Below are 22229 nucleotides of genomic sequence, written 5' to 3'. Positions count from 1 at the left end.
TGCTGTGATCCACTTCCTCCATAGAACAGAGCAAACTGGTTCAAACCAGATCAGAAAAAGTAGTGGGAGACCCGGTGCACAACTGGAAAACAAGGAAATTTCTAAGTGATCCCAAACGTCTAAACCTTGTATGTACAATTTATATAAGGAAATACAAAGGACGCTTTGAATACTTTTGACTTCTTAACAAGGTTGGTTTAAAAACCCCAACAAGAGTCTCAGTACTGCAAAACGTCAATAAATAATATATTATTATTATTTATTATATAAATAAATAATAATAACAATTGTTTAAAATAGGTTTCTAAAAGCTGGATTTAATTTCTTTTTTAAATAGAATAATAGACAAAATGGAATAAGATACAATTAAAAATTAGATCAAATAAAATTAGACATGAATTTTATAACATTTTTAAGGAAAAATAAATAAATGATTTTAACTGATTAAATACGGTGGTATGAATAATAGATGTTATGAGTAACTGTTATCTGTGTGTTTTTGTGCATAAAAATGTATATAAATGTACAAATGTGCACAGTGACAGCTATATCAGTAACTGAGGTATATTTCCCAATGTAATTCTTTTAGTTTTTAATGCTAAACTTCACAGACTGCTAGCAATATCACTCAGTGATACTGTATATTTATAATTCCCAGTATCCTGTTCATTATTTATATTATTTCTTTTCAAAAAAGCTAATTGTTATATAATGTTTTTCTTTTTGCCTCAAAACTTTCTGATTTGTTGTGATTATCTTTTGGTGATTTATAAAAAATAGATGCTTCTTCTTCTTCTTCTACTTTCGGCTTTTCCCGTTAGGAGTCGCCACGGCGGATTATCTGTTTCCACCTAACTCTCTCCTAGGCATCCTCTACTCTCACACCGATTACCTTCATTTCCTCATTTAACACATCCATATATCTCCTGTTTGTCCTTCCTCTTGACCTCTTACCTTTCAGTTCCATCTCCAACATCCTTCTACCAATATAACCATCTCCTTCCTCTGTACATGTGTAAACCATCTCAATCTAGTCTCTCTGACCTTGTCCCCAAATCAGCCAACCTGAGCCGTCCCTCTGATGTGCTCGTCCCTAATCCTGTCCATCCTCGTCACTCCTAAAGAGAACCTCATCATCCTCATCACTGCTACCTTCATCTCTGCCTCATGTCTTTTCCTCGCCGCTACAGTCTCTAACCCCACACCTTTCCTTTGATTCTTGCTGACACTCTTCTGTCACACAACAAAATATTAGATGCTTGTACTATTTAAATCCATCACACACCCCACCCCACCCCAACAACCAACCACAACACATCATTCTGTTTAAAAAACAACAACTTTTTTTAATATATGTTGAATCATTTTATCATCGTGAAGCTGAAATGGAGGCGGGTGTGAGCTGCCGAGAAAAAGGGAATATTTTATATTCGAAAGCTCTTTGATGCTCTGCTTCTCTGTAGATGTGCCAGGATTCTCAGCTCAAACTATAATCTCCGCAACCGTCTGTCCTGTTTTTGAGTTCACTTAAAATCTGCCTGTTGTTCCTTACTTATTTCATCTTAATTTAATACACTTGTTTTACAGTTTCTCTGGATATCTGGAGCTTTTGTCACTTTTACTGAGAACTAATAATTTTCCTAACATGTTGACAGCTTTCGGACTGTGGGGCTGAGAGTCATGTGTGTGCTGGGAATGTGAAGTCTCCTCACTCACCTTTACTGGAACCCATTTTTAAAGACTTTGCCCTTGATGTAGCTGATTGGGCACATTCTTTTCCAAAACCCGCCCCTGTCCACATCTGATTGGTCGGTTTAGGAGTCATGTCAGAATAGAAGGTGGGGGTTTGGGAGGAGGTTGGAGTGTGAAAGTTGGAGAAAAAACAAAGTGAAGTGAATAGAGCAGCTCACTTCCAGTGCTATTCAAACAGAGCATTGACACAAATCCCCCCACACACTCTTTCTTCTTTTACACTCTCTCCCTCCCCCATCACACACACACACACACACACACACACACACACACACACACACACTTTTTCTTTCACCCATTCTCTTTTACTCTTTCCGACTCTTTCCTGTAAAACCACACACACACACACAAACCTCTTCTTTTATTTTAACTCGCTTTATGTAATAGTCTCAGTGAATACACTTCCTTTTACCATTCTCTTTCTACTTCAATAACACCACTCAATTGTTCACACAAATAAATCACACTGACTTCAGCTAATGTGTATTTATGGAGAATTTTTCGATTTTTTATCCAAAATGAAGAAAAAGTATAGAAACATAGAAAAAGAAGATACTCAACAACTTCAAATAGCCTAGGTTACACACACACAAAGCATGGCTCAGTGTGTGTTTTATAATGTAACCACAGCATATATTTTCTATGCAGAGGAAGAAGGGAGGCCTTAACAGTCATAATTGCTTGCAGAACTCTTTCGGACAAAGTAGGAGCTCAGATACATCCAAAACATGGTGTGTGTGTGTGTGTGTGTGTGTGTGTGTGTGTGTGTGTGTGTGTGTGTGTGTGTGTGTGTTTGTGTGTGGGGTTTTTTTTCCAGGGTCACTTTGATTTAAAAGAACAGTCCCTGATTCTCTAACCCACCATTTAAACCCATATTTGAGGTTTATATGTTTTTGGGGGGTTTGATCTGTGTACTCCAGGCAATGGATTTAAAATGTGGCCGAAATTCTGCTATGGTGAGATTTAGAGTAGAGTGGTAGCTAGGCTAGTAAAAATTATGTGAGGGCAAAAGTACTTTACTGCGTGTTCTCTCCTTTATATTTGTATTTACATTTACATTTATGGCATTTGGCAGATGGCCGTATCCAGAGCAGCTTAGACAATACATTCTACATACATTACAGCTAACAATAAATACATTCTGATACTGGTTCACTAGGTCGCAGATTAATGCTACGTTCACAAATACAGAGACTCGCAGCGATAAAGTACCCGGAGATCATTCATTTACAATGAGAGCTGGCGACGTCCGGTAACATGAGGGACAACATCGGTTTGGCGACTAGAAGAAAAGTTTAGCTTTTAAAGACAGCTTTTAAAGACAAAAAATGGAAGCACTCCACTTTAGGTTGTACCGTTCATTATTCATTATTTTCCAATAACACACCACACCCTGAAGAGTTTTATTCAATTTATACCATAGCAATTTGTGTAATCAATAAAGAACATGTTATACTTTTTATCTATTTAAAGTTACATTTAGGGGGGGGCACGGTGGCTTAGTGGTTAGCATGTTTGCCTCACACCTCCAGGGTTGGGGGTTTGATTCCCGCCTCCACCTTGTGTGTATGGAGTTTGCATGTTCTCCCCATGCCTCGGGGGTTTCCTCCGGGTACTCTGGTTTCCTCCCATGGTCCTAAGACATGCATGGTAAGTTGATTGGCATCGCTGGAAAATCGTCCTTAGTGTGTGATTGCGTGAGTGAATGAGAGTGTGTGTGCCCTGCGATGGGTTGGCACTCCGTCCAGGGTGTATCCTGCCTTGATGCCCGATGATGCCTGAGATAAGCACAGGCTCCCTGTGACTCGAGAAGTTTGGATAAGCGGTAGAAAATGAATGAATGAATGAAAAATTACATTTAATGTCTGTGAAGTTTTCATCCCCACTGAACATTTCCACATTTTGTCACATTACAACCACAAACTAAAATGTATTTCATTGGAATTTTATGTGATAGACAAACACAAAGTGGCAAATAATTGTGAAGTGGAAGGAAAATGATAAATGGTGTCCAAAAACGTTTTACAAATAAATATCTGAAAAGTGTGGCATGCATTTTTATTCAGCCCCTTTTACACTGATACCCCTAAAATCCAGTGGAATCAGCTGCCTTCAGAAGTCACCTAATTAAAGTATGTGTTAAATAAATACAGTCTACTATTACCCAATTATTAAATACAGTCAAACTACAAATGTGTGTAATTTAATATCAGTAAAAATAAGCTGTTCTGTGAAGATATCTGAGGTTTGTTCAAAAACATTAGTGAAAAAACAGCATCATGAAGATCAAGGAACACACTAAACAGATCAGGGACAAATTTGTGAGGAATTCTAAAGCAGGGTTAGGTTATTAAACAATATCCAAAGCTTTGAACATCTCACAGAGCACTGTACTGTACAATCCATCGTCCGAAAATGGAAACTGCAAACCTACCAAGACATGGCCGTCCATCTAAACTGACAAACCGGCCAAGGAGAGCATTAATCATAGAAGCAGAGGTCCACAGCTCAGGTGGGAGAATCCAACTATTAGTCGTGCAAATCTGGCCTGTATGGAAGACTGGCAAGAAGAAAGCCATCGTTGAAACGAAGCCAAACAGTTTGCATAAACTGTAAGTTTTCTAATATAAAATGTCACCATTTAAAGCATGATTTAAAATTCTTTTCTTTGTTAAATCACAATGCATTATTATTATTATTCTTAGATGACGTGTTACTCCTACAGTGAACAGGGTTATTTTAATCCAGACAGTTTCATTTTAAAGAAATGATATGCACTATAGGCAGTTTTCTCAAAATACACCGAATCAGTGGTACAAAGAAAGACAGACAAAAACATTAATACAGCAGGAGCTCTAATCCCAACACGCCCCGTCTGCTTTATTAAACAGGTTTTATGTAAGGCGAACCCAACAGGGTGTGGAATGATCAGGCTCTCTTTAGAAAAACAGCTGAAAAGTACAATGTGAAGAAAAGAGTAGAAACATCATGTAGATATGTATACAGAACATTTTAATCAGCAGTCCTCTCATTTAAACATGTTCCGTTTAAGTTCATCAAACTTGTAGAGGATTTGCTGATATGCTCATTAGCTAGAAGTTTCTAGTGCAAACAGGTTGTATGTTGTTCCAGTAAAGAGTGATAAGGGGGTGTGGGAATGTGTTACAACATTCTAAAGCAGTGATTATATGGAAATGTCTGTTTTTCACCACAGTTTATGTACAAATTATTATTTTATGAACAATGGGTTTAATAGATTTGACTCTGAATTTTTCTGTATTTGGAAAGTAATACTTTTGGAAGTGTATATTGCATATTACATTGTATATTATTTGTACAATTATTTATTACAATGTACATTACATGCTATTACTCTGATTCTTATTAATCATCACTTTACGAATATATATATATATATAACGTACTATATTCATATTCATACCACATCACGGTAACATTTCCAGATCCAGTCACTGTTTTTCTATTTTTTATTTTTTTTTATAAATGTATTGTTCTATTGCAATTTTCCACCATATTTTCCCTATATGCTCTTTATGTTCAATTTGATTTTATTGTATAGTATTTCTTATTTTTAGTCCTTTACTTTAGTCTTAACTGGCTCTATTTTTATCTTAAGGACTTCAGTGGTATGGGTCGTGTGTACCATGATTGGTCCATTGTAGGAGAGTCTTTCATATTAAACTCTGGTGGAGTACACTGTTTTGTAATGCATATTTGTCTTAGAAAAAAATGCTACAGATCAAGCTTGACCTGTTGAAGACACTTACAGAAGCAGCATACCAGACACTTTAACAAAATTACTTTTTCCAAGCTAATTATTCTAAGCTAATAATCTAAGCTAATGGGCCAAAGATCCTATATTAGAACACAGCATTTTGCCATATTGCAACTCAGTATGAATTTAATGGCTTTAATCACTAAAATCATATTCTTGTACATTTTACATGAACATGTGTCTGTACTTAACATGTCATACGGAAAATATCCTTTCTGTTAAAGGGAATGAAAAATGCACAAATTAGTTGTCAACATTTAATGTACAACATTCGCTCAGTGAAACCGATATATATATATATATATATATATATATATATATATATATATATATATATCGTAATATATAATACATATACATTATATATGTATTATATATATACATTATATATATAATACATATATAATGTAATCCATTGGGTTGAACTTTTGTACTTTCCAAGTGATCTCAGTCATCACAATATCATTAGAAATAGTTTTTTTTCTTTGAACCTTAGGAAATTTAGACGAATTTTCATATATATATATATATATATAGGTATATATATATATATATATATATATATATATATATATATATACGTATATATATATATATTCCCAGTTGTGGAATCACACCTTTTATAAAGCATAATTTTCCACAATAGATAATTTAATAGTAACAAACGGCAATATTTTAATAATATCTACCGGACATACTTCAATCCTGATGCCCTACTCCTGGTTGATGTGTCATCTCCCGGTATGCACTATGCCGGGGATTGATCTGCATGGACATCCCGTGACTAATGGGATTGTAGTGGATGGTGCCGCCCGGAGACTATGACGCCTTCTTTGGACCACTGTCAGTCAGCTTTATGGTTGGGTCTTCATCAGCGATCATTTGAAGATTTCGGGAGGAAGACATTTGTGTTGGGTCTGTGGTGAACTGTGGTGCGAAACTGGTGAAGCTGCTTTGAGACAATGCGAATTGTTAAAAGCGGTATACAAATAAATTTAATTCAATCGAATAATATTTTTCACCAAGACCAAACCAAGCAGGGGTCTGCTTTTGGAGGCAACATGTCCGCTATGAACACTCACTCTCACTCATTTTCTACCGCTTATCCGAACTACCTCGGGTCACGGGTAGCCTGTGCCTATCTCAGGCGTCATTGGGCATCAAGCAGGATACACCCTGGATGGAGTACCAACCCATCACAGGGCACACACACACTCTCATTCACTCATGCAATCACACACTACGGACAATTTTCCAGAGATGCCAATCAACCTACCATGCATGTCTTTGGACCGAGGGAGGAAACCGGAGTACCCAGAGGAAACCCCCGAGGCATGGGGAGAACTCATGTTGTTGGACACTGTCAACACTGTTGGACTCATTGTAGGTTGATTGGCATCTCTGGAAAATTGTCCCTAGTGTGTGAGTGCGTGAGTGAATGAGAGTGTGTGTGTGCCCTGTGATGGGTTGGCACTCCGTCCAGGGTGTATCCTGCCTTGATGCCCGATGACGCCTGAGATAGGCACAGGCTCCCCATGACCCGAGGTAGTTCGGATAAGCGGTAGAAAATGAGTGAGTGAGAGAGTGGAAGACAGCCAGCCAGAAACACACCAAAAAACCAATGAATTTCCTGCTAATGAGGTGCTTTATAGCCTAAGATACGCCCCCTATAGGCTTTAGAGAGCATTGCAATGGACAAACAGCATGAGTATAGAATGAGTCCATTTTTAATTTTAAAATTAAAACTGTGAAGTCTCTAGAAGTTTCTTTTGATTATTATTATTTTTTAGATTTAGTACGGGGATTATTTGTCCATAACACTAACAGACAGGTACAAAAAAAAAAAAAAACTCAGAAACACCCCTTTTGACGTTGTGCACGTTTTGGTGCAACTTCTTGTGCATTTGCACAATTTCTACCTATAATTTGCCTGATTTATGCTTGTTCAGTCTTGCCGAAGTTAACGCGCAATATATCCTCAATAAGCACGCATGCACACACACAGTAGAAATAGGACAATAGGACAATTATAGAAAACCCAAACATTCCCACGTGACGGTACAACGATTAGCTCACGAGCACGCTTTACTGCAGGAGAGGGTGAAAATAAGACAACACGCGCACACGCGCACACGCACACCCCCCAACACACACACACACACACAGCAGTAAGTGAGACGTGAGCAGCGCGCGCTCTCTCCCTCTCTCTGAGCACTTTGGCTCGCGGATATGCCTCCGTTTCTGTGGAAATGTTTTCATGAGGATTTTAAACCAACAGTTAGTCTTGTGGCTTTGATTTGATTGTGTTGATATTTTGATTGTGTTGATATTTTTGTAAACTTTGGACTCGTGGACTTTAGAGCCGCCATGCCGGAGAAAATAAACATCTCAGACTTCGTCTTGTTGGCGAACGAGGACATAACGTCGCCTTCCACGTCGTGTTTTCAGGCTAAAATTAGCGACTGTCGGAGCACAGTGACGGGAATGGAAGAGGTGAGTGAAAGCGCGAGCTTCAGTGCAAGGCGCGTGCGTTTACCTGTCCAGCACACCTGAGACACCTGAAGCGCGAGCGCTCCGTACCTAACCTCTGTTTACAATCTCAATGGCTTAAACTAGTATAAAAACTTAAACAAATCTACATAACTACACGCTTTAAATCAGGTTTGATGTCGTGATTATCACGTTTCTGTTGCTTATATTAAGTTTCACAACAAACTGGACCATTAGGGACTTTTTGTTTTACGTAATTTGGCGTGAATAAAAAAAAAAACATGCTAAATAGTTTAGCTATTTCTTTTATCTCCCATCAAAAACCCACATGTTTACATGGTTTTGCAAAAAAACATGGTGGACTTAAATAGACGTACATAGAAATAGCAGTTGATAACTTAAAGATACACTTCAAATGCCCTTTTTGACAATATAGTACACAAATATAGAAAGGAAATGATTTCTAATCACACCAATCCTGTGTGCCCAGATAATGATGGGTTTGAGTCTGGTTCCTCTCAAGGTTTCTTCCACATGTCTTCTCAGGGAGTTTTCCCTTGTCATTGTTACCTCTGGCTTACTTATTAGGGATACATTTATATCCTGAATTGATATATTTCTGTAAATCTGCTTTGTGACCATGTCCATTGTTAAAAGTGCTATATAAATACAGCCCAGCAGATTGTATTATTATTATTATTATTGAGTTGTACAGATGTACACTTACGTACTTATGTTAAGTTTTACAGAAGACTGTAGAAGGTTTTTTCTTTCTTTTTTCCTTTTTTTTTAAGGTCACGATTATACAGTTCCTTTCTTGTGGTTTATTTTATGGTCGGCTCTTTATCAGCTATTGTTTGAAGACTTTGGAAGGAAGGAATGAGTGTTGGGTCTGTGGTGTACTCGGAAAATACGCTGACCCGTTACACAAATCCACTCGTCTACAAACTGTTGTAGGAAGGACATTATTTACATTGATTTACATATATTTCCTGTCCAGTGTCACCCAAATGAGGATGAGGTTTCCTTCTGAGTCTGTTTTCTCTCTAGGTTTCTTCCTCATATCACCATCATCTCAGGCTTGATCATTATTTTAAACTTTAAACTTTAAATTTTTATCCTGTTTCTTTACGTAGCTAAAGTTGAGACTGTGTGGATTGTTAAAAGTGCTATACAAAATAAATTGGTGGAAATTACTTAAAGTGACAGCTTTACGTCTGACTGTTACAAAGTGTTGACACTAGAGACTTCCATAATCTCCAATAAACGTCTCCTTCATGACTACTGCGAGGTTTATTGAAATGTGAATCTCTTTAAATGTAATAATGCAAAGACATACTGTAGTTTAGGATTGTTTTGAGTGCTCTTTCTTTTCTTCTTTGCATTAAAGAAGAACCGAACCAGAAAACTGATCTCGATCCACTCCTTCTTTCGGGTGTAACCATATAAACTGGTTTTATATATGGAACATTTTACACCCAAATATCTCAACTTCTAAGATGCAAGGCGGGTTAAATACAGATCAACGCTCATATCTTGTGTGAGCGCCCGTATGTAATTCATGGTTTGGCCCGTATAATTTCTGGACTGAATCACATCACCATATGCGTAATTAAAGATTTACTTTCACTTTTTACCACAACTTAGAAGAGAAGCCGGGTCTAGCACATTTATATGCGTACATTCAGTAATAAAATATACATTATTTTGTCTTTATTTGGCAGCTGATAGATTCAGACTTGGATAGAGTTCATTGTGTCTGAATGTGTAACAATGTTCTGACGGGTTTTGCATTGCATATGTGATTCCTGGAAACATGAGCCAGTAATCCTGTGTGGCTGAAGCTGTGTGTGTGTGTTTAATTCCTGATGGGGTGGGGATGTGTACTGAAAATACCTGGACTGTACTGACTTAATGTGCTGTGTGCATATCTGAAACTTTCTTACGGTTCTGTCAAAAGGAGGGATATCTAGTGATTCTGGTGTGTGTGTTTGTGTGTGTGTGTGTAAGGTCACTTCTTGGCTGGAAGTGTATGGCCTAGAAGGGTGTTCAGGTTTTGTTTAAATCCGATTAAAATGTGTTGGAAGAGCAACACGTGTACACTTACACACAACATGTACTTGTTTATTATAGAAGTGTGCCTGTAATTACTCACACTAAAATACGAAAATTTCAACACACTGTATTTATATACAATTGCTAATTGCACTCCAGTCCTGATTAAACAAACTGAACAAAAAAAACACTTACTTCCGCATTTAACACAGAAGGAATGAATTGGGTGAGAATTAGAGTGTTTACGCATAAGTTGCGTTGGAGTGATACAAGGCTAATATAGACCGCTACATACTCATATCTTCATCCAGTTGCTTCAAACAGCAATTTGAATTTTGTAACATGGAGAAACTGGATATTTGATTTCCTTTTTTTTGCCAGACTGTTTGTTAAGCAGTCATATATTTAAGCAGAAATTGTCATCCGTTGTTCTTCTGCACCGTTACTCGTTACATGGTTTGAATTATTGTGTGTGTGTGTGTATTCGAGGGCAATACTCAGTAGTAGAAACATGCACATTTCTGGGAGGTGTACATCAATCAGACTGCAGTGTCTCTGTTACTGATTTGCATAGCCTCAGATAAACCCTGATAAGCTTGTTTGGAGGAAAAGAGAGAGCTAAAGATCCAAGGTTAATGCTCAGGGCTGTAAACAGAAGCGATCTGTAGAAAAGTGTGTTTTTATGGCACAGTGAACGGGGTTGAGTTTAATCTTAAGCATATTTCTGATAAATCTAAGTAGCAGTGAATGAATACAGTAAGCTAGACAATATTGAAAAATTTCAATATTGATGCACAAAATAGATGTACGAAATTTCCAGAAACACTAGACTGCATTCAGCACAGTTGTTGATTTAAACACCGCCCAGACAAAACACAGCGGTGTGTTATGGGTGTATGTCTCAAAACATATTTTTATTCATGCTGTATGAGCGAGCTGTTCTGTTTATGGCTTGACACCAAAACTTGCATCATGTGAGCCTCTACTGATTTCTGATGCTTCCAACTCCTCAACAATCAAGATTCTTGTTTCTCCTTGTTTTAGGAAAACCGTTAAAATTTTAAAAGTAAAGAGTACTGTATTAAAAATGATAAATGCAGAAATACATTTATACATAAGGCAGTCAGGTGACACCTAAGGTAGTGTTGCTGTTACTACTTCACATAATCCTTAGATGAAGTCTGTGAGGTGTTTCCTCTGGGTTTGTGTGTGTGTGTGTGTGTGTGAGAGAGAGAGAGAGAGAGAGAGAGCGCGCGCGCACGTGCGTGCGTGCAAGTGTGTGTGTGTGAGTGTGTGTGTGTGTGTGTAAGCTCAGTTAGCTCAGCTATATGAAAGCTCAGTAATTGAGAATGTGACAATCGAAACAGAAAGCTCTTACAGAGATAAAGTGTGTCTGAACAAGCAGTGTGTGTTTACATCATTGGTACCAGTGTATCGTGGGTGGGATTTGTTCTGTGGATGTAAACCTGCATGGCCAGATTGCTCCGTTTACACAATGACAAACACACCAGCTGGGGCATGTTCATTTTCTCTTTTACACTCACACACACACACAAACACACACTTTATTTACGACATGTCGTTAGTCAGCTATTGGGATGAAAGCATCTTTTCCCCCTTTTTGTTACAACATAAGACTTCTATCTTGTATTATTTGACTCCTTTTTCTATTCAGCTCGCTCTCATACGTTCATTCTTTCTTAGTACTGGCATTTAGAATAATAGCTTTTTTCTTTTTCTGTTTGAATTTCTCTTGCTTTAAACTTGAACACACTAACAGACAAACATTTAAACACCCATAGTGGGGAAAAGATGCATCTATTCCTTCAAATCCAGACATGACCAAATTGCATATAGTTATATAGACTATTCTAGATTGACCCATGGGCATTTATTGAAGGGCGAGGAAACACCTAAATGTTTATATTGTTGCACTAATCTGTCTATAAAACGTATACTTTTGATATTTAATGTCATGAGACATCGATGATTTTTATCAGAACAAATTTTCATAGACGGAAAACTGGAAAACCATTTCAAAAGTACATTTAAAGAATCTTGTAATGATTTGTCTGCCTAAAATTTTGTTCAAGACAATTCTATAAAATGTTTTCATTTATTATGGCAATAAATCCAAATACAAACCAATAGTTTTAGGATAATAGAAAGACAAATGAACACTGAAATAAAACAACCATTAAGCTTTACTGTTTAATATTGTTATCAATCTTCCTGATAAAGATTTCAGCACTCAAATCTGCTTGTTTTGGGGAAACTGTTTAAATTTAAAAAGTAAAAACTATTGTATTTAAAATGATAAATGCAGAAATACATTTAAACATGAACGTGAAGGAGAGGACTTATAAAATCGCATGCTTCTGTAAATAAACACACCAAGCAGCGATAAGTTTAAAAGCATTGACTGGTGAAGTGAATAACATTGTTCATGTGGTTACACAGACACCTGTCAAGGAGTGGGATATATTGTGCTGGAAGCAAAAAAAAGTGTAATTTTGTAAGTGTAAGGATCTGAGCGAATTTGACAATACAAAATTGTGCGTGTTTGCTGCTTTGGGGTACAGATCACACTAGAATACTCTACGGGAGGATGGTAAGCCGGTGTCAGCCATGTGATGCTCTGGGCAATGTTCTGCTCTTGAAGGCTTGAGTCCTGAGATTCATGCGGATGTTATGTGGACCACCTACCTAAACATTGCTGCAGACCAAGTCTACACTTCTTTGGCATCAGTACGGACCCAGTGGGGACGTGGTGGCTCAGCGGTTAAGGCGCTCAGTTATTCATCAGAAGGTATCGAAGTTGGTCCCTTGAGCAAGACCCTGCTCCAAGGGCGCTGCACCATGTCTGACCCTGCGCTCAGACCACAGCTTGATAATAAACTGAGATATGCGAGACCCCTTATTTGGGGCAGTGGCTGTGCAAGCGGTTAAAGCTCTGGGTTGTTGATCAGAGGATCAGGGTTCAAGCCCCCAGCACTGCCAAGCTGCCACTGATGGGCCCTTGAGCAAGGCCCTTAACCCTCACTTCTCCAGGGGTGCTGTATCATGGTAGACCCTGTGCTCTGACCCCAACTCTCAAAGTTGGGATATGTGAAGGAAGAATTTCACTGTACTGTAATGTGACATAAAGGCCTCTATTCTATTCTGTTCTCTTCAGCAGGAAAATGCTCCCTGCCACACTGCAAAGATTGTTCAGGAATGGTTTGAGGAACATGAAGAGTTCAAGGTGTTGACTTGCCCTCCAGATTTGCCTGTTCTCAATTTGAGCATTTCTTAGATGTACTGGACTTAAAAGGATCTTACAGGACTTGAAGGATTTACCACAGCTTCAGAGGTCTTGTGGAGTCCATATTTTGATGTCTCTCATCTGTTTTGGTGGCACAAGAGGGACAATATTAGGCACCTGTAGTCCAATATTTGGACTGTTAGACTACTGATCGGAAGGTCAGGAGTTTGAATCCCAGTTCCACCAAGCTGCCACTGCTGGGCACCTAATGATAAAAGAACAGATCTTCATGAAGCTTTGCTTTGTTCACAGGGGCACTGTCATGCTGGAACAGAAGTTGGTTCCACTGACGAGCCTTCTAAGAACCCGTTTGCCTTTCCATAGGCTAGACTCTAGAGAGAGAGAGAGCCATCACAGAGCCGAGTGCTACGTCACTGTATACGTCTCATCTTTCCCAGCAACGTTAGTGCAGCAGCGGCAAACACAAACACATCAACAATAGCGGATGTTGCTTTACTGTTAATGCTCATGGCTTTGCGAACCTACATTGGCATCCAAACATAGCGAATCCAACGTGTTCATGCAGCTCCATGTAATTTGTAACATTATTTGAGGTTGCAATCGAGAAAGTACATAACATTATTTTATTGTTAACACAGAAAACAGTTAGCCTTAGCATGTAGCTACCTACTGTCATGTGTGCTGATAATTGATCATATTGCGCTAAAGTAAACATTATCAAAGGTGCTAAAAGTAGCCCCGCCCTCAGCCCCGCCCCAGCCCCTGACGCAAGCGGTTCTTAAGTCTAGACCAGCAATGTTTTGGTAATGCTTATGAACCACTTTTCCTGGTTCAGAGCCGGTGCTTTGGGTGTCGAAAAAGAAAGAACTTAAAAAAAGATTTTAAATTAGGTTCTGGCTCCAAAACAGCGCTCAAACTGCATTGGTTGAAAAGTGGCATTGGTTCCAGTAAAGTAAATTGTAAAACTACAGCATGTAAAGACATTTTATACAATTGTTCTATACTATCCACCCGGTTGGCGAAGAGCCACTTATAGGTGTAATGGTCAGGTATCACATACGTCATACTTTTGGCCATATAGGTTCTGTATATGCTGCTGGATAACAATTCTCAGCTTCCACTAATTTTATACTAATATATATTTCAACATAAGCTATGATATTTCAAACAAATGTAATAACAAGGAACCACACATTTTTCAATGACCATTATTTTTACATGTTAATACTAAGAAGAGCTTTTCTGCTAGCATTTAGGATACACCTGTAATCTCCACCTTCTGCCTCTTTAATTCTTCCTGTACATACTGGTATTGTAGCTAGGTGAGTCTGCTGACTCAGCAGTAATGTGCTCAGGTAAACACACTCACGGTCTCGTACAGAGAGATGAATCCAAAACAGGCTTGCAGGATTGTGTAGATACTGTGCATTAACACAGATCATTCTTTGTCTTGTCTCAGGCTCTGGAGCAGGACCAGAGCTGTCTCCAGCGGATGAAGAAGTTGGTGAAGGGCATCCACACGTCTGGGCTGAGTGAGTGTTTGGGTTTGTTTTTTCTTTCGCAAGTCTCTTAACATTTAACACTTCACATAACAGAGGAAACAGCTGAGCTGTGGCAACTAAACATGAATAAGACAGATGTTGCAGGAATGTTTGTACATAGGGAAAGTCATGGAATGAACAGGAAAGTCATCCAAGGCTACCTACTATAAACCATTCTTGTTCAAATTGTCCTAACAGAGATTAGAATTTGTCCATTAAACCTTAGAGCAGAGGTATTCATTCATTCATTCATCTTCTACCGCTTATCCGAACTAACTCGGGTCACGGGGAGCCTGTGCCTATCTCAGGCGTCATTGGGCATCAAGGCAGGATACACCCTGGACGGAGTGCCAACCCATCGCAGGGCACACACACACACTCATTCACTCACACACTAGGGACAATTTTCCAGAGATGCCAATCAACCTACCATGCATGTATTTGGACCGGGGAGGAAACCGGTGTTCCCCCGAGGAAACCCCAGAGGCACGGGGAGAACATGCAAACTACACACACACACAAGGTGGAGGCGGGAATCGAACCCCGACCCTGGAGGTGTGAGGCGAACGTGCTAACCACTAAGCCACCGTGCCCCCCAGAGGTATTCAACTAAAATTTAAAGAGGTCCAGTAAGAGAAAATTTCTTGAAGCAAAGGTCCGGAAGATCATAATGTCTAACTAGTTAGTGTGATATATATTTAAGTAGCCTAGTAGTATCAACATCTGCAAGAAATCAATACCTGACTATCAAATCAAATAAATTCAGTACAATTCAAAAACCTTTTGACAATATTTATTGTCACGTAACACTGAACATATGTATGATTGTAGATATGTATAACGTTCTCTCATTAAATAAATAAAAGTAGGGCTACATTTCAAAATATGAAAAAATTAATAAAATGTGAAAATTGTGTATGTTTAAATAAAGTGCTTAACTTTCCCTTGTATATCTCAGTGAGAGAACTGCGCTCTAGCTTGGCTTGGCAGGATGTTAAACCTGGGCTTGAATGGAGTCAGAGCCGTTCTCATACACATGTGGAGGTGCTCATTAGTGACCCCGGAACCATATTTAGATTTGATTATGTTCATTGTAGAGAAAGCTGCCTTGTAGTTGTATGTAGAGCCAAACATGGTCAGGATGTATAGGGCTACTTTCCTCAGACCTGGGAAAGCTGTCTCAGGGACGCTGGCTTCAGATTTTAGTGTATATGTTTGTTCAAAACCTTTATGTTTTGTCTCATAATGGCATTTCACATTGCCACTTTTAATAAGTGCCACGGTTTCTGAACATATGACACACTGGTGTAGTGGGAAGTGTGAACAGAGTTCAGTCTCCGTCTCACTCGTCTGTCTCTCTCCCTTTGTTTTCTACATGTATCGCTATCTTTCTTTCATGTGTAACTTTACTCTATCTCTCTCTCATCACATCATAATCTTTTGTTTTGGCTGTAGGTCCGGGTCCGTATTGGGCTGCTTCTGGGTCCGGACCCGGACCGTGGTCCGCCTGTTAGTGACCTATGCCCTAAAGACTCGCAGATATTTGAGATGTTTGCCAGCTAGTTATTTGCTCCACTGTTGTTTTAATAATCCAAACTAATTAGAGCCAAAGGGGCTCGTCTGATTGGCTATCGCAGCAGCAGCATTAACTACACCTGTTCAGTTTGATAGTATGATGTATTAATTTTAAAATGAATGCAATTCTTTTCCAGGGATCTTTCACATCTAACTCAAAGGACTTTTTTTATTCAAAGGTATTAAAACTGTTGTCTGTTAGAACAAGCGTATTAGCACAGCGATGTTATTTGAACTACTATCAGTGCTGGTGTAATAGAAAATGAATCACAATTCAGTGAATCGAAAGGGAGCATCGTCCGCTGGTGTCCGCTGGTGTACACGGACTGCACGAATGCTCTGAGGGTTCTTGAGGGCTTTGACACCTTATTGGCTTCTTCTTCTTCCTATTTCTCCTTCATCTAAACATGATGACTCACTGTAAAAATACGGAAACGCCTGTTAGAACTGCAGCTTTGTAAACTCCCCCGATCTGAGAACTTCATTAAGAACAAACAGCCATATCTCTCTCTCTCTCTCTCTCTCTCTCTCTCTGCCTCTCTGCCTCTCTGTCTCTCTCTCTCTCTCTCTCTCTCTCGCTCTCTGCCTCTTTCTCTCTCTCTCTCTCTCTCTCTCTCTTTTTTTTTCTCTGTTTTTTAACCTGACCTGTATGATGTGTGTTTCTGGGAAATGGATTGTTAACCGTCAGAAAGTGCTTCACATTTGGGAAGCAGATAGATTATGAGTCACTGTAATGCTTGACTGTAGACCCCTACACTACCTCCCCCCTCTTTTTAACACACACACGCACACATGCACACACACACACTCCCCCGCCTTTTCCCCCCTCTTTTCCTTAACCAGACTCAGATGGTTTATTCCGGTAAAGGCAGTACAGTCTGTGAGGCCCCGGTTTCCTGGCCTCATTGGGTCCAATCTCCCTTTGGGGTATCTGATGAAGCTCTGAATCATCTCTCTCTCTCTCTCTCTCTCTCTCTCTCTCTCGTATTCAACCCATATTTAAGCCACATTCCTATTCATTATGCTGTGTGTGAAAAAGAGGTCATGACCCTGCTCATTCATTTATGCCTTCAGAATATTTAGGTGAGGTGTATCTATGATTTATGACTTTCTGATTCAGAAATCAGTCATTTTTTCTAAACTATTACTAAACACAGTCATGTAGAGCATATATTGGTATCGCAGTTGTGCGATTTATTTAAATAAGTACAATTATGAACTATTATCTGCTATGGATATTTTGAAACCTCGTTGCCAGGGTGGGGATCTCGCGTAATGCCGTGTAATTGTCTTTTACAATGGTGCCACTATAATACATGTCGTGTGTCTTATATCTTGAATGTTCATAAACAAGAGCTGAACTTTTCACCCTGAACCCTGCACTGCACTATTACACGCATTCTAATTGGTTCATCAGCCATTGTGATGCAACTTTAATCCAGTGATTGGTGTTCGAGTAGAGAGATCGTGTGACCTTTTCAGAGTTTTCTTGGATTAGAAGTTAAAACATCTTAAAATACACAACATAAGCTTGAGGTTATGAGTTCAAATGAGCTCAAATCTCAGCACCACCAGGCTGCAGCTGCTGGCCCCATGAGCAAGGCCCTTAGCCCCCTAACTGCTCAGCTATATGAATGAAATAAATGTAAGTCACTCTGGATTAAGGTGTCTACCAATGTTCTAAATGTTAAGTGTTGAATCAGATATGGTAGCAATTTTTTTTCCCCCATATTCATGGTGTTGCAGTAATAGTTTCTATAGAACAGAAGCCTTTGTTTTTGTCACACATACATTATAGCACAGTGAAATTCTTTCTTCACATATCCCAACTTTGGAGGTTGTGGTCAGAGCACAGAGTCAGACATGACACAGCAGAGAGGGTTAAAGTTCTTGCTCAAGGGCCCAACAGTTGCAGTTTAGCATTTCTGGGCTTGAACCCTGATCCTCCAATCAACAACCCAGAGCCTTAACTGCTTAAGACACCATTATCAGGGTTCCCCAGGAAACCTGGAAATCCTGGAAAATTATTGACCAATGTTCCAGTCCTGGAAAACACATGGAAAATGAGAGAAAACATAAATTGTCCTGGAAAAAATTTTGTTGTCCTGGAAAATGATTATTTTTAAATATTCTTGATCATTTAAAGAACAGTTTACAACTGGTCAAAACAATTAGTAACAGAAAGCACTCTGTACAGGGACGCTGAGTTTTGACAGGTTTTTTGTTATGCTGTTTAATCTCGCTGTGACGGATGACACAGTCTTGTGTTGGCGGTTTCAGGTGCTAGGAATGGTTTAAGTGCTCAAATGTTTTCAGCAAATGGTGACGGGAAAGCAGGTTATATTAACCTTGTTAATCTGAATATCATGTGCAAGGGGAATGCACAGCAAACTAAAGCATGCATGACGGCATTGGCCTGAGAAAGGAAAGGGTATTAATATGTGCGGTCTTTTTATTTTATAAATGTTGATATTTCATTCACATGACAAATTGTCTTTAAAAGTATAGATAAGTAATAGCCATAAAGTGTACGTTGTTTTTAAGACTTCTGGAGAGAAGAACATTTAGGCCGCAAATCTGTGAGCCTTGTCTTTTTTTGCTAAATTTGAAATGTCCTGGAAAAGTCCTGGAAAATATTCTCTGAAAAAGAGTGGGAACCCTGATTATGGTGTGTGTTGATGTAGTAGCTTAGCCGTTATGGTGTTGGACTACTTTTAAAAGGTTGTGTCTGAATCCCAGGTCCACCAAGTTGTCATTGCTGGGCCCCTGAGCAAGGTCCTTAATCATTAATTGCCCAGTTACATAAAAATCTAAGTTGCTCTGGATAAGACTGTCTGCCAAATGCTCTCTGATAATGTGATGATAAGGTAAAGGTGATCATGTTAACCGTTATTTGTTTCACATACATTAAAAAAATGCTCGGAAAGAATGAAGAAGGTCAATTGCCAGTTGTCTTTGAAGAACATTTTACTTGACACAGCCAAAGTAAGTACAGTGAAAGTAGAAAATGAACAATAACAAGAAAAAAAAAACAATTCTCCAACGAGAATTAATAAAACTACTATACTTCATGCTTCATAGTGAAACTCTACATGCTGATTTTATCTAGCTTCAGACCTTAAGCCCTAAATCAACCATTACATTTTACACCAATGGGGAGAATGTTGTAATAACAATTTATTTGAAATAAACCATGCCGTATAGGCCACACCAGACTAACTCACCATTATTTACCGAAGGGTGACAAACCACCAAGACTCTTTTAAAAAAAATATATATATATATAATGTATAATATAAATATATATATATATATATATATATATATATTTTTTTTTTTTTTTTTTTTTTTTAGTAAATACCTTTGCTATAAGAGGAATAAAACACTTCAGGATGTTCATTTAGTGGAAAAAAACACTGATTATTTTTCTAGCATGTCGTCCACCCAGGTGCTTTATTCCTTTAATTTTTGACACGCTGATCACTGGCTTTTCAGCTTTACCTTGTTTCCTTTGCCTATATAAAGGCTCATATAACTTTGGCTTGTGTTTGAAACCAGTCAAGCCATCAGTGATGTAAGTTCCCTTCTGTTTGATATTGTTTAATATAGGAGGTGAAGTCAGACCACTTCTGTAATTTATTCTCGTAGACCTGAATATATATTTTCTCCAACACAACCAATAAACACTTCACTTACAACCTCAGAACTTTCTTTTTATTGTAGCCCGTTTAAACCATCTGAACATCCCTACTATAATCTCAGCGGTCTTTGAAATCTAAATCTGAATAGCTTTAGAACAAAAACAGCATAGACGTGAAAGCATTTACAGCAACACGAAGGATTTACGTTTACGGCCTGGCTGTAGTTTATGTAACGTGGCACACATGGCGGTTCAGCTGAGCTGCTTTGTGTTTGTGTCTAACACATTTTTCAGAGAGTGTGAGCTCTGCTAAACCTTCTTTGATGTCTTGAGTGTGTGTCTGCCTGCAGTGTGTTTATGCCTGTGTTCTGATAAGAAATCAAAAGTCCTAAGCCTTTTATCTCATGCTGTGTGTCAATAGCTAAGCATAACTTTTACAATGACGTGGCTTTCATGTGTGTTCTTTTGCTCGGTTTTAATGCATTTCAAGGGAAACTGGGATGTTCATTATGCACAGGAGAACCGCAGATTTAAGTCTTCGTAATAACTTCTATTGGGTTATGCTGAAACAGTTATAAAACAGGGATGAGACCATTATTTTAATGAAATATTCTGGACTACATGCGGTTAATTCAGTCATTTATTTTCACTGTTGAATTTACGTATGTTTCTGGGTGTGGTAGCCTAGTGGTTAAGGTGTTGGACTATAAATTGGAAGTTTGAATTCCAGATCCACCAAGCTGATATATCTGGGCCCCTGAGCAAGGCCCTTAACCATCAATTGTTCAGCTGTATAAAAATGAGATAAAATGTAAGTCACTCTGTATAAGGGCATTTGCCAAATGATGTAAATGTTTCTGGTCATTTCTTTTTACCAGAGATCACTTGTTTTGGAAAGCTGCATTCAGCATTGAATGTGTTTGTGATGTCACACTTCACAGTAGAGGATAAATATTGTAATTTTATTGCATCAGTTGTATATAGTGTATTAATTTGTCTTTAGTTGTGTTGTCTGGTTTATCTCTGTACCACTGTTATTGTTAAGAGGTTAACTGTTTCCTTTCCCATCACTGAGCTCATCATGAGTCATGATACTCTGTATACAGAGACCCAACAGTGCCGTTATCAATCTTACAACAGACGTCATTAAAGGAATTCATTTGTTTTTACTGCTTGATAAGTCGATTTCAGTTCTGCCAATGGAATGACTGCCAGTGTACTGAAAGGGTTAACCAGGACTAGCACATTGGTTTAAGTGATTTGTACAATGTTTGCAACATGAATATAAATTGATTCTGGAACTAAAATAGTTTTTTTAAGAATATGTTGTCTTTTTTTTGTCATAATATAGAATATATCTAGATACAACCATCCTGAAGACTTTCCCATGTAGCCAGAAGTATGAACAGCAGCTACGCTAGTTCCTCTCCACTTGCTTTACTTTTTGTCCATCCCAATGCAACCTCCTAATCAATACACAATTGTGGGACTGTATCTGACCGAAGGGTGTGATTATAAACTGTTATAAACAGTGAAAAGACAGTCCTTTCTACAGTGTCACTCAAATGAGGATGAGGTTTTTGAGGGTGAGTTTTTCCTCACCACAGTCACCTCAGGCTTAATCATTAGGGATAAATCCCTAATAATAATCTTGAAATTTTTGTACTACATTTCTTATATTCTGTAAAGCTGCTTTGGGTCAATGCCCATTGTTAAAAGTCCTACACAAATACAATTGAATTGAAAAAATGGAAAAGTATGTTTGTACTTCTGGATACATGGAAACGTCCTCAATATGTCATTTGCACTTTATGGTTTCTTGGTCACATGATTAGCTGATTTTTATATTATAAAATATTTTTATATTATAACTTAATATAATTTTTTATATTATAACTTAATTATAATAAGAATTAATTGTTTTGTGAATGTTCAATAGCATTAAATATAACTACAAACAATTACAAACACCATTTCTGTCCTACAGCAATTTTTTGATTTATCCTATGGTTTTATTACTCTGGTGTTGTTTAGCAAGCTTTTTTTTTTTTCTTTTCTTTTTTTTCAAATTTTAGTTTACAGCTAAGGTAAAGGTCAAATACACTTTGTTGCAGT

General features: G+C 38.2%; 1 protein-coding gene across 1 annotated transcript in view; it reads left to right on the top strand.

The window, feature by feature from the left end:
* Positions 1-7717: 7717 nt before the first annotated feature.
* The window catches only part of asap3 (ArfGAP with SH3 domain, ankyrin repeat and PH domain 3), a 45697-nt gene continuing 31185 nt past the window's right edge, over positions 7718-22229 (top strand). Inside the window, exons 1-3 of the mRNA XM_060879064.1 lie at positions 7718-7825; positions 7909-8041; positions 14818-14890. Coding sequence (XP_060735047.1) covers positions 7806-7825; positions 7909-8041; positions 14818-14890 — 226 coding nt within the window. The 5' untranslated portion in view covers positions 7718-7805. The remainder of the gene's footprint in view (positions 7826-7908; positions 8042-14817; positions 14891-22229) is intronic.

Source organism: Tachysurus vachellii, chromosome 10 (assembly GCF_030014155.1).
Source record: "Tachysurus vachellii isolate PV-2020 chromosome 10, HZAU_Pvac_v1, whole genome shotgun sequence".
Classification (NCBI taxonomy): domain Eukaryota; kingdom Metazoa; phylum Chordata; class Actinopteri; order Siluriformes; family Bagridae; genus Tachysurus; species Tachysurus vachellii.
This window is presented reverse-complemented; position numbering and strand designations above follow the sequence as displayed.